This window comes from Puntigrus tetrazona, chromosome 14, assembly GCF_018831695.1.
Source record: "Puntigrus tetrazona isolate hp1 chromosome 14, ASM1883169v1, whole genome shotgun sequence".
Lineage (NCBI taxonomy): Eukaryota > Metazoa > Chordata > Actinopteri > Cypriniformes > Cyprinidae > Puntigrus > Puntigrus tetrazona.
The window spans coordinates 5,306,003-5,318,848 of record NC_056712.1 but is presented as its reverse complement, the minus strand read 5'-3'; the positions used below and the strand labels follow the sequence as shown (position 1 = coordinate 5,318,848).

At 41.0% G+C, this 12,846-nt stretch overlaps 2 protein-coding genes across 3 annotated transcripts in view; both read right to left on the bottom strand.

Annotated features, from left to right (window-relative positions):
* Positions 1-693, bottom strand: part of atrx (ATRX chromatin remodeler) — a 40,815-nt gene extending 40,122 nt beyond the window's left edge. The window contains 1 exon segment of the mRNA XM_043256836.1: positions 561-693. Within this exon segment, the coding sequence (XP_043112771.1) occupies positions 561-580 (20 nt within the window). The 5' untranslated portion in view covers positions 581-693.
* Positions 694-887: 194 nt separating this feature from the next.
* On the bottom strand, positions 888-9,894 carry nup62l (nucleoporin 62 like). 2 transcript variants are annotated; one of them, XM_043257914.1, is made up of 13 exons: positions 9,791-9,894; positions 6,742-7,050; positions 5,113-5,345; positions 4,695-4,769; positions 4,500-4,604; positions 3,054-3,158; positions 2,850-2,967; positions 2,622-2,766; positions 2,271-2,320; positions 1,514-1,648; positions 1,325-1,436; positions 1,173-1,239; positions 888-1,083 (listed from the first exon to the last, which is right to left on the bottom strand). In XM_043257914.1, the coding sequence occupies exons 2-13, from the start codon at positions 7,044-7,046 to the stop codon at positions 992-994; spliced, it is 1,542 nt and encodes a 513-aa protein (XP_043113849.1). In that variant the 5' UTR covers positions 7,047-7,050; positions 9,791-9,894; the 3' UTR covers positions 888-991. The 2 variants fall into 2 exon arrangements, with proteins under 2 accessions (XP_043113849.1, XP_043113850.1); XM_043257915.1 differs by lacking the exon at positions 4,500-4,604.
* Between the last annotated feature and the right edge of the window lie 2,952 nt (positions 9,895-12,846).

Sequence of the window (12,846 nt, the reverse complement as noted above, 5' to 3'; positions counted from 1 at the left end):
GGGGCAGACAAAGCGAGAGCGCCATCTTGCCGGATGGCTGGAGACGCGCTAAAATGGCGCACGCGAGACTCAAGTCATCTGCGCGCGCGCTCTGAACGCACCGAACGCGAATATGCACACATGCACGGGGCGCGATTCCCTTTAAATGCCACGCTCCGCGCGGCCGCCGAACGCGTTCGTTTTAAAACGCGCGGAAAAAAGAACAAAAAAAAAAAAATCACAAATGACGCGCGGAGGGGCGCGTGCGTTTAATGCAAAGAACGTGCAGGACGGAGTAAATTAGCACGAGTTTTATGATGCATTCCGTTCCCATGCTTGTTGTGCCGGCGCGCGCTATAGTAAACGTGCAAAATTAAGCCATGCATTTTATTTCTTGTAATCTTACGAGTGACCCCCAGCATGTGGAGCATGCACGTCGTTGCTCTGTTACCGAGGCATCACCAGACAGGCTTCGCGCTCGAGGCACACTCGTGCTTCACGCTCCACGCAGACTACATGCATGTGGAGGGGAGGATGCCGTGTTCTCCGGCGCGTGCAGCCGCTCTCAGTGGCGCGCATACCTGCAGACGTCGGTGCTCATGTCGTCCCCTTTCAGACCCGCGACCTCCTCTGAAATCTGATTTTTTTGTATTTCTGGAGATGTTTGTCTAGACGCAGACTAAGCTTACTTGATATTAAACAATGCCAGGGTCCATGTTGCTATGGTGGAGCTCCACGCATCTGATTGGCTCGTTTTACACCGTAAGTGTAAACCAGGAAGAGAAACTCCCCTTTTTGCAGGTGTATTCTTCATTTTACATCTTTAAAAAAATTACATCTGAACAGTGATGATAATTTTGCTGATTGCAATCAATATGAATAAAAAAAAGAGAACACATAACAGCCGATTAAGATCAAATGGGGTAGAAAGAAATTTTATTTTGAAGCAAATATCAAAAAACAATGACATTCATTTACATCTGATTGAAAAAAAGAGAGGGGAAAAACGTGATTACTGGAAGTTTAAACGAAAGCTTTTCTCTTGTTCCTTGCTGCGGCTTTCACACAGCTTCGAGACCTCCTCCACTCGCCTCTGGAGTAAAACTGCACAGAAAAAGCACATGTTCATTTGAAGAATGAAGTAATTCATAGAGTGACGGTTTAGTTTTTTGGTGTGTAAAGAGTATACCCACCAGAGTTTTGTTCTACCCACTGCAGGGAGTCCATGTGTGCGTTGAGGATTTTGCAGATCTGCTGAAGCTGAAAAACAGCACCAGGCATTCTTAGCTAAGAACACGATCATTAAGAGCATTTCTGTCTGGACCATTGGCCGTGTTTTTTATACCGGGTCCGTGGTGTCGGCAGGACCGCTGGATGTGTTCAGGTGTTCAATGATCTCTTTCAGATCTTGGGACATTCTCTTGAGCTGGGCATCCACATTTTCTGCCAGCTTGTACCTGGATGAGAGAGATCATTCAGAAACTCAACGACCTCACAGTACGTGAGATGCTTAGAAGGCCGATGGAGTCCTTACGTTCTTTCTCGCTCTTCATCTGCGTTCTGCATGTAAATGGTTCCGCTCTGCTCCTTCACGGACTCCTCTAACGGGCCGAGAAGATCCTCCAGCTCCTTTTGCTGAGACAGGATGAAGTCCAGTTCCTGATCCAACCTGTGGCACAAGCACCAAAACATGACAAACTTTTTTTTTTAAGTTTCCATCATAAATGACTTAAAGCATGCTTGGTGAGATTGATTCTGGCGAACAAATTCTCCATTTAAACCATCAAGCAGCTGATGCAAATAGCAGAATAACATAAACTTATCAATATTATTATACAAAAAAACTATAAATATGAAATGGCATCATCCTAGTGAGATTATAGAAAGTCTCACGACACATGCCCATGAAGTCCTCTGCTCGTAAACAAGGCCCAGCGTATTCATCATGATACTCTACATACTGGCACTTGGGTGATTCAGACAAGTATAGTTAAAGTAGTTATTTTTCTTTTCTTTTCACACAAAATATTCCCATATCTTGGTAAAATTAAGGTTGAACCGCTGATGAATTATTTTAACCTCACTGTGTTTCTGGGCCTTGCTGTCTTAAGGAGGGCCAGAAAGCTCTCATATTTCATCAAAAACCTCTTAATTTGTTTTCTGGAAAATAACTGGTCTTGCAGGTTTGGAAAAACTTGGTTGAGTGTTCATTTTTGGTGTGAACTACAACTTTAATGCTCCTCCACCAAGAATATAATACAACTTTTTAAATAAATTAAAACACTGATTACCTTCGCTGGTCCAGTTTCACCTTCTCCATATCTTTATGCAAGGACGTTATCTAAGAGAAAAAAAATGGTATTAGTGGTTTTAGGCGGTGTGCCATCAACACTAGATACCGGTTTAAAGATGGATCTGTTAACTTCAGGAGACTCAACATGGGAAGTGTGTTACGTAATAGGCAGCAGTGGGTGAACATTATTATTACAGCTGAAGCCAAAGAGCACCTCTTCATCTGCACTTCTTGATTCCTGCTATGTGAAGTGTGTATATAAACGTGGCGCTGCTATGACTGTACCAGTGCAAAGATACGTGCAGCGGGAAAGAAAACAGCATGCTACAAGATGGATGCACTTCTCTACCTTCTCTCCGTTCTCCACCAGCATGCGGTCCCAGGCATTGACCTGAGTAGCCTGCTGCAGAAAGTGCCGCTCTTGGTCTTCCAGTTCTGAGCTCCACTTGTTAATCAAAGCCTCCAGCTGAGCGTAAGACATCACCGGAGCAGTGCTGACAGAGGACAACACGAGAGTCTGGATATGCACCTCGACAGGAGAAGAAAACACACAGCCGACAGGTGGAGGGGTCTGTACCTGGCTGTGACGACGGCGGTGGAGGTGGAGGTGATGGTGGCTGCTGCAGCAGGCGCTGCGGTCTTCAGTCCCAGAGAAAAGCCAGTAGTGGCTCCGGTGCTGGCAGCAGCAGCCGCTGCTACAAAACACACAAACGCACGTTTAAACGATACAAATACCTTACAGACAATTATTTGCTCAGCGTGTGGGAATAAGTGAGGGCACCTGTGCTTATAGCAGGAGCGACTCCCAGAGGCTTCAGGGACAGGCTGGTGGGAGCGCTGGAGGCCGAGGTCACCACAGGAGCCACCGAGGCCATCGACGAGCCCACTGACAGAACACATCATACACATTTTATCCTTCATACCAAGGGCCAGATTACTAATTCACGTCTTAAATCAATTTCCCTTTTATTGAAGGGAGTTAAAAGTAGAATTACTGTCATTAGTTTTTTTAAGAAATATTGTAAAACTTTGTTGTCACTTGAGATCAATATTACCCCAACAAGACAATGTAATTTCCAACAAACAAATGTACAGAGGTCCTTTTTTTTAATTAGAGGATTTTAAGAAATGGAATGAGTCAAAAAAAATAATAATAAAAAATAATAATAATAATAATAAAATAATAATAATATATATATATATATATATATATATATATATATATATATATATATATATATATATATATATATATATTATTTCTCTAAATATACACACTGAACATGACTGTATTTATACACAAACATACACAGTACACATTCTGTAAAACTTTTTGGAAGCGATTACTCGAGATTAATCGTTGGACAGTATTAATGGTTTAGATTTTTATAATGCATCAGCTTTTGTTGATTGCCTGGTTCACATTTAAAAATAATGTAGCAAAAACAGCTCAAGGGCTTATTAAAAAAAGCACTTTCGTTCTCTGCCAGTAGGTTTCACTTCTGAAATGACAGAAATATAACAGTTTCCGTTAACCGCGCAGTATTTTGAAACACGTTCATATATATAGTGAGTAACAGCATAGCCTTTTGATATCTAATGGACATGTTAATCTATATAGCTATTCTGGTCTTTCCGTCTCTAAATTTACGACCTCTTATTTTTAAAAGACTTTTTGAGCCATTTTATGCCCTTAAATTTTAAGAATTAAACTGAAGCCATTTTTAGCACCCACAGAAACTCAAAGAACAGTTTCATTTCTGTCCTGCATTTGTCAAAAACCTTTTACCTGTGCCTTTTACCCGCGATCAGAGACAAGTACAACTCCCTGATGTTGTTTGTGAGCAGCGAAGGGCGATTTAAACAGAAAAAACAGATTTCATAACAACCCAATCCCTTGAACTTGTTAAAAAAATAGCTCATCTGTTTACCATCTGGGCTGAAAATAAATGGAAACCTGATCAAGAAAACAATATTTATGTGCTCATGTTCACATTAGAGTGCGCGTCCTACTGTGCTGAAATGAATACGCGGAGAAACTAGAGATAGCATTAACATCATAAACAAAGCAAATCAACAAACACCATATTGCCAACTACTGCTTGCTTTAGTAATATTTACGAGTACAAATCTTAATGTTAAAGAATTTCAGGGATATTACTAAAGTAAGGCCGTTAATACAGTTTTGGGCATCAGATAAGAGGTGTAGACGTGTAACAGCACTCACGAGTGAATCCTGAGGCTGGTGTTGAGGCTATAGGAGCAGCAAACAGAGAGGACACCGGAGCCGTCAGGGACTGACTCTGTGCTGAGCTGGAGGGGGCCGGGGTGGCTGAACAACAACAACAAAACCTGCATTACACACATACCGCCCTCTTTGGCCACTTTTAATACTAGAACGGCCACACTGCAGACACTGTACCTGACGTTTTAATTCCAAAGTTAATTGCTGTTGTTGGGGCCGTGGAGGCAGTGGTAGAAGCTCCAAGAGTCAGACCTAAAGATCCACAGGGGAAAGTAATGAGCAGACGAAAACAGTTTTCATGCATTTCTTTCAAAAGGGAACCGGTGTGCTGCAATGGAATGGAGCGTGTATAACAAACTCCAGGTGGAGAAAAAAAATATTTTAAAGACCCCATGAAACGATAAAGAAGTATGAGCGTGCGGACATGCTCAATCGAAACATGAGGAATTAATGTGTCCGCACTGCAGGCTGTAATCTAACTTCATCTCGGAGGTTCTTTCTGTTTCTTGTTGTAGCATTAAACAGTGATAGGTGTGCATTTCAGAGAGCAAGTTATCCAAATCCTCAGATTGATGTGAGCTGTACTCCGTGTTACCTGTGGGCTGAGGCCCTAGAGAGAGCGCAGGGGTGGGCTGAGCTGGGGCGGCTGCGGGTGCTTGGACTTTGGGCGTCCCGAAGCTAAATCCGCCCAGAGGCGGCTGGGTTGTAGTCGTCTGAGTGGGGAGGCCTCCGAAACTGAAGCCCGCGCCAGCAGATGAAGTCCCGAGAGTCACGCTCGTGGTCACAGGCTGAGACGCCACCGGTGTGCTGAGTTTAGGAAGAGAGGCGCTGGACACAAAGACATGAAAGACTGTTCACATAAAAGAGACATGTACACCGTTTCCAGTCCTGCTGAGACCAACTCATTGTTTAAGTAAGTACTAATTGTTAGTAAGGGTTTCCTAATTTTACACACACACACACACACACACACACACACACAGTCAAAATAGAAGTCTGAATAGAAGTTTTAATTTCTTTAAAAAAAAAAATGGTTGTGCATATTGTTAGAAAGGCTTAATAAATCAGCATATTGGAATGATTTCTGAAGGAGTGGGACACTAAAGACTCATTTTGAGTGGCTCAATAGTATGCAGTATTATTACAGTAACAAAATATGATTTTCTAAAGAAAATAAATAAGATGCACTTTCTGCCTTCTCGTCTTGAACAAGAGCGCTTCACAAAAATGTCCACTTATAAAAATAATATAAATATATATATATATATATATATATATATATATATATATATATATATATATATATATATATATATATATATATATATATTATAATATTAATCTGTAAAGATGACTTCTCTCTGAAAGGAGAGTCTATAAGGAGATGGGGAGTCAGAAAATTCATCTGTCAGAATTCTAATAATTCTAATATCTTCCTATTATTTTCGTCAGACACAGTCATGATTTTTCTGGGGCTTTGCAGCAAGTCTACTGCGTGTGTCTGAGAGCAGAAGTCTTCATCTGCTGATGGTCTCTTGCAGGACACTGAACACCGTCGAGTCGCTCTCAGTCTCACGTCGTCAGGCAGTTTTTAATCACTAATAAGGAGAAGCCTAAAACAGGTCCGAGGCCCAGGTTGTAGCCCGGGCTTAAATCTTGGGCCCAATTTCACCTGCTCAAAGCTATCAGTCAATGCAGTTTGACTGCTGCACCACAAGATGGTGGCAAGAGACTGTAAAACGAGAAGTGAGAAACTTTACGAAATCATACAAATACCACGGTTGTTGCGGTTCTTGCATTCCATACGGAAACAATATATTTTTTGCATTTTTACCATTGCAAAATAATTAGTTGAGACTGTTGGGAAACCGACTCCCCATCATCAGCAGTGCTTCATTAGCAGTGACTCTGGATCATTTGCTTGTTTAGGTTTTCTGATTGTTATTGATTTCTTTCAGAAATGCAAGGTAGTTTTTCCACTAGGGATTCTGCTTATGTTTATTTAAAAAAATGATATACATGTCATCTGATTGCTTTAAATGAAACAAAAAAAGCTTGTCAATGAACAGACTTAAAGATTAGAGTAGTTATATCTGTAAAGGTTTTGTCATAAAAAAAAAAAAAAATCAATTGCTTTGTAAAGAAACAGAATTTTGACTTATGGATCACGGCTGTTGTGTTATTTTTTCTTTATTTAAAAAAGGAAAAAGAAAAGAAACCTCACCCGAAAGAGAAGCCTCCACTGGGGGCGGTGCTCTGAGCCTGCGCTCCGAAGCTGAATCCACCCGGTGCGCTTCCATTATTCTGGGGTGGCTGCGCGAGGAGTCCTGCGATCTGAGACGGCTGGCTTCCAAAGGTCTGCGTCTGGGGTTGTCCTGCCCCGAAAGAGAAGCCTCCTCCTCCTCCTCCTCCTCCTCCTCCTGCAGGAGCGCTGGGCGGCAGCCCGAAGCCTGTGGTGGGGGCAGCGGTAGTCTTAGGGGGTCCAAAAGAGAAGCTTCCAGTTCCCGGTTGACCGAAGTTAAATGCCATAATGCTGCAAACAAAAAGAGAGAAATCAGACTTTAAGACTTAATGCACCAGACCTATCTGACCTGTATAAACCTCCATCATATATGATTTAACACATTTAATCCCATTAACACATCTCAAACCCTTTGAAATAATCAAGATTTATTTTTACACATTTTGGGGGGAAAAACTGTGTTTTAAGCTCGCTCACAATTGTGACATCTTACATCAGCAACTGTTTGATCACATTCTAGGGTAACTATTATACATAAAAAATAATGTATGCAACATTGATAGGAACATTGAGAGAAAAAAAAATTCATCTATCATTGTATTACAAAATTGTTACCTTTTTGTAAAATGTTTTATGCACTTTTTGGAACATTTGAAATTTTAATTTAGCACAATATTTTCCACTCTGGAAGCTGGATCTTCTCGAAAGGAGCTGGATGCTCCACTACTCTGGTGTTGCCCGCAGTGAGAGGCGGGCTGGTGTGGGCTTGTTCATGGACCCCCTGCTTAGCCTCCATGTTTTGGTGACGAGCACTTTCGGGTTGGGAATAGGTCATTTGTGCCTACGGGCCGAATGGCAGTGCAGAGTACCCAGCCTTCTTGGGGTCTCTGTCATGCTTCTGGGGGACTTCAAAACCGCTAGTGATACCTGCATGATTGGGAGGAACCGCCCCCCTGATCTGAACTCGAGTGGTGTTCTGTTGTTGGACTTCTGTGCTAGTCACGATTTGTCCATAACGAACACCATGTTCAAGCACAAGGGTGTCCATCAGTACACGTGGCACCAGGACACCCTAGGGCGGAGGTCAACGGTCAACTTTGTGGTTGATTCATCTGACCTCCGGCCGTATGTCTTGGACACTCGGGTGAAGAGAGGGGTGGAGTTGTCAACTGATTTCCACCTGGTGGTGGGTTGGATCCATCGGCCCGAAAGGAAGCTGGACAGACTCGGCAGGCCCAAACGTACTGTGAGGGTCTGTTGGGAACGTTTGGCAAAGCCCCCTGTCAGGGGGGTCTTTAACTCCCACCACCTTCAAAGCTTTGAGACCGGATCCCGAGGGAGGTCGGGGACATTGAGGATCTTCTCAATCCTGCCAGCGCATCTTCCACTGAGGAAGAAGAGGGCGGGGACCTAAAGAAGGACTCGGCCATTAACGGGGCTGAAGTCACAGAGGTAGTTAAGCACCAGGGGTGGACGAGATCCCCAGACTGGGGTGATGGTTCTTAAAGAAGGAGGGCGTGTTCCAATAACAGGGGGATCACACTCCTCAGCCTCCCCGAGAAAGTCTATGCCAGGGTACTGGAGAGGAGAATCCATCTGATAGTCGAACCTCGGATCCAGGAGGAAAAATGCGGCTTTCTATCTGGACGTGGAACACTGGACCAGCTCTATAGCCTCTGCAGGTTACTGCAGGGTTCCTGGGAGTTTGCGGTGTCCTGTGGGTAGTGCTCTGGGAGTATGGTGTGCGGGGCCCTTTACTAAGGGCTGTCCGGTCCCTGTATAATCGGAGAAGGAGTTTGGTTCGCATTGCCGGCAATAAGTCAGACTTGTTCCCAGTGCATGTTGGACTCCAGGAGGGCTGCCCTTTGTCACCGGTCCCGTTCATTATCTTTATGGACAAGATTTCTAGGCACAGCCATGGGCCGGAGGGGGGTCCGGTTTGGTGACCACAGGATCTCGTCTCTGCTTTTTGCAGGTAATGTTGTCCTGTTGGCTGCATCTAGCCAGGATCTACAGCGTAGATTTGCAGCCGAGCTATGACCACACTCAACAAAAATGTAATATATGTGAATGCATTTATTAATACTTGAGAACCTGTACCAAAAATCTGTCATATCTTTATATTAACATACTTTATCAGTCCTTCGTTTAGTAGCTTTGATGCAGTTATCATCTTCTCAAGGGGCAAACAAGAAACAAACAGCTTTAGTCGTGTGATAATTTGCACTAATGATGTGAAACTTCACGTTTAGTTGAGACCCTTTATGATTTCCATATTTTCAAGAAGTGCACAAACACATCAGTCAGTAAAGTTTTTAGAGCTTTAAAAATGTAAAACTTTTTTTATGGTGACTACCGTGACCGGTGGGATTAAACGGGTAAAAAAATTTTCTTTAGTTTCAAGAATGAATGTGAAAATAAATAAATATTCAAGATTAAAATAAATAAGCAGGTTCAGTTGTGCTTGTGTCTAAATACTGACTATATTACTGGAGATGTGTGCAGACAATTATGCCTTAAAATGTTATCTATTTAGTCAGCATTTCTGGTTCGTAGCTGATAATCTATCTAGTTAGCCTGATATCATAATGCAACCTCCTAACATGGTGTCTAAGTGCACATTTTCTCTAGGTTCTCCAGTCTTTGAGGATATGATGACTATGCTGACTATTCAGGCTAATCAGAGAGCCACTGCTTTGCTAGCCTTTTTAATATATCCAGCCATAAAGCGACGTTACAATGAACTGATAGCAAATTAGATCGGCGTATATGCTTCTTTAAAAATGAATACTTAGCACTGACGAATCGTTAAAACTGACAAATATCATAAAACACCCGCTAGGGTTTAAGTTCAGCGACAGAGCTAGCTGACAGCTCCTCACATGAAGCTCACTGAACGTCCTCCTCTGAAGAGTCACATCGCCCATTACTATACATTAGTATAAAACTAAGTGGAGCAGACACATTTAGACATAGACTGTGAAAGCTAAATGTTTCACATCCGGTATAAAAGTACACAAACACAACTCACGTAGAGCACAGCCCGGCAGGTCCCGCGCGCAGAGTGCGTCACACGCGCTGTCCCTGTGAGGACCTTCTTTTTCTTCTTCTGTGGATTTATTGGCGGGTTACGAAGCAGCTGGAAATTGCGCACCGCCACCTACCGTACTGGAGTGTGTCGAAGACGATCGCTAGGAAGATGCTATATTCTGTTCATTTTTAGTGCCCCAACTTTCTTTTAACACTTTCTGAGTCGGATGATTCCTATTATGTCCAGTATGCCATAGACAACTTTTGAAGCCTAATGCTTAGAGCCATTTCTACAAGCTCCACCTACGCTGTGCTGCTGCTGGTGTTTAAATGCATCTTAATTCTTCATGCTGAATACCGTCTAATTTCCTAAGCAATGATCTACATGCAGATCTATATATAACGCATCCATAATCTAATGTGGAATGAAGTAATGCTCAGTAGATCTTCCTGATTGATTGTCTATTTGCACCCCACTCTTACTAAACACCTCGTCAGGTTAAGCACTTTATAACATCTGTGACTTTTCCATGTCAGTTTAGAATTTATCCACCAACCTAAATATTTATCTAATATTTCACTCTTTCTAGTGATTGTTTATATGAACCAATTGCAGCATTAATATTTGCCCTGGCTCCACACCTATATACTGTTCCAGTATTTCTTTTCTTCTTTTTTTATAGTTGTATTCTAAATTTTCCTCACTATGTAATATAGTTCTGCCTTTTCTTCCTCTGTTACTGCTTGCCTCCCTCCTCCCATTAAGGTATATTTTTAAAACGATAATCCTCGTTCATCTTCTTTAACATATCCCACACATCTCCTGTTTCTCTTCCTAATGAAGAGCAGAACTCCTGCCAGCATCTCCTTAGTATTTCTCTTTGCCTTGGCTCTTCTCTGCTGATAACTAATGAGATCGTTTGATGTTAATGTGCTTCTCAAAACCCTAAAAGCTTCATTTGTTTAATTAATAGCTTCAGAACATTCCTGATTCCACCTGGGGACCACCTTTCTCATTTCTCTCATTTTTGCTTCCTCTGCTGCTTTGATTATTGCTCAAGTCAATTTATAATTATCTTTATAAGTATCTATATCCGCTGTTATGTCGAAGTTATTTAGTTCATCATTACATATTGTGTTCCATTTTTCGAATATCCACTTTGATGGTTTAAAAATGGTTTTCTTTTCATTGCCAAACCAATATTAGACATAATTGGAAGGTGATCCTGCGTATTGTGGAATATTCTAATATTTCCCATTGACATTTTAATGAAATAGACCTTGACACTAATGTTAAATCGATACAAGACATTGCTAAATTTATGACGTTAATTGACCTCTTCCATTATTTTTAACATACCAAGGTCTGTTCATCCATATATTCTTCGAACAGAAATCTCCCACAGAACATTTTGTGTATTTTATGTCCACCCATACTTCAATCGTTACATATTCTTTTTGTGTATAATTTATAGATAAGATATAGATAAGAATTCAGCATCACTGTTGTTGTTTTTTTTTTATTATTATGCTTTAAACAACAAATACAGAACAATATAATTAATTAATATAAAGCCAGGGACACAAGGGAAAAGAGCTGCTTTGAATAGCACAAAAGTAACTTTGCAAGTTTTTATAAAGCACTGTGAAACAGTGGATGTTCATACTTTGTACAAGTGTATATTCATACTTTTATGAATATGAAACTTGACTAATACAATTTAAAATTATTTTGACTAAAATATCCAAAAGCAACATTTTAAAAGTAAATTAAAATGGAAGAGTATGTTTGTGATAAACATGGAAGCATCATATCATAACTTACTGCCATAACTACATTGACAGAAGACATGGTGTACAGTTTCCAAGTGCAAAGAGCAAAAAGAGCAGTTAACATCGACATCCTTAAAAACAAGACACACCTGAGTGGGAGGAAGACCTGAGATAATTCATCATTGTCATTTGAGGATATGTTCTCCAAAACCTTCAAACTGGCTGTAAATTAAGCCTCTTCTCATCATTAAGACCTGAACCTGAAACCACATCTTGATCCCAAAGACTTAGTAAATTACAGACAAATCTCTAATCTCCCTTTTCTGTCAAAGTTACTAGAAAAGGTAGTATCCTTTCCAATCAGGTTTTAGACCGTACCATAGTACTGAGACTGCTCTCATTAGAGTTACTAATGACCTGCTTCTATCATCTGATCATGGTTTTATCTCTGATCGTGGTTTTATTAGTGCTATTAGATCTTAGCGCAGCATTCGATACTATCGATCACAACATTCTCTTGAAGAGACTAGAAAACTATGTTGTTATTAGAGGAAGCGCCTTAGCATGGCTTACATCATATCTATCTGACCGCTATCAGTTTGTAGCATTAAATGAGGAGGTATCATATCAATCACAAGTGAAATATGGAGTTCCTCAAGGCTCAGTGCTAGGACCGTTACCTGAATTGAGAATCTAACAGAATGCATCGTCGATATAAAAAGCTGGATGATGAGTAACTTCTTAATGCTAAATTCTGAAAAAACGGAGGTGCTAATAATTGGACCTAAAAACCCCACATATAATAATCTAGAACACAGTCTATCACTTGATGGCTGCTCTGTTAATTCTTCATCATCAGTTAGGAACCTAGGTGTGCTGTTTGACAGCAATCTTTCCTTAGAAAACCATGTTTCCAACATCTGTAAAACTGCGAGTTTCAAACCTGTATGAATTTTCTTTGTCTTAATTTTCATTTTTCATAATGTCAGATGCAATAGCCTACCAACTCTGAAGACACAGATTTTTCCCTTTTCCATGTATTTGAGTGCAGTCGCTGTGATTTTACCAAGTCAGATATTTTGTTGATCCAGGATCAACATTACTGTACAAAAATATAGACTTATCCCAGCTCCTACCTATCTCTGATTATAAGCATAAAACTGATATATTTTCTGAAAAATGATCGCTCAAGTCTGATTGGTTGATTGGAATGCTGTTCCAGGATCAATAAGAATGTTGATCCAGTAACATCTTGTACTTGGTGAAATCACACTCACCATAGTT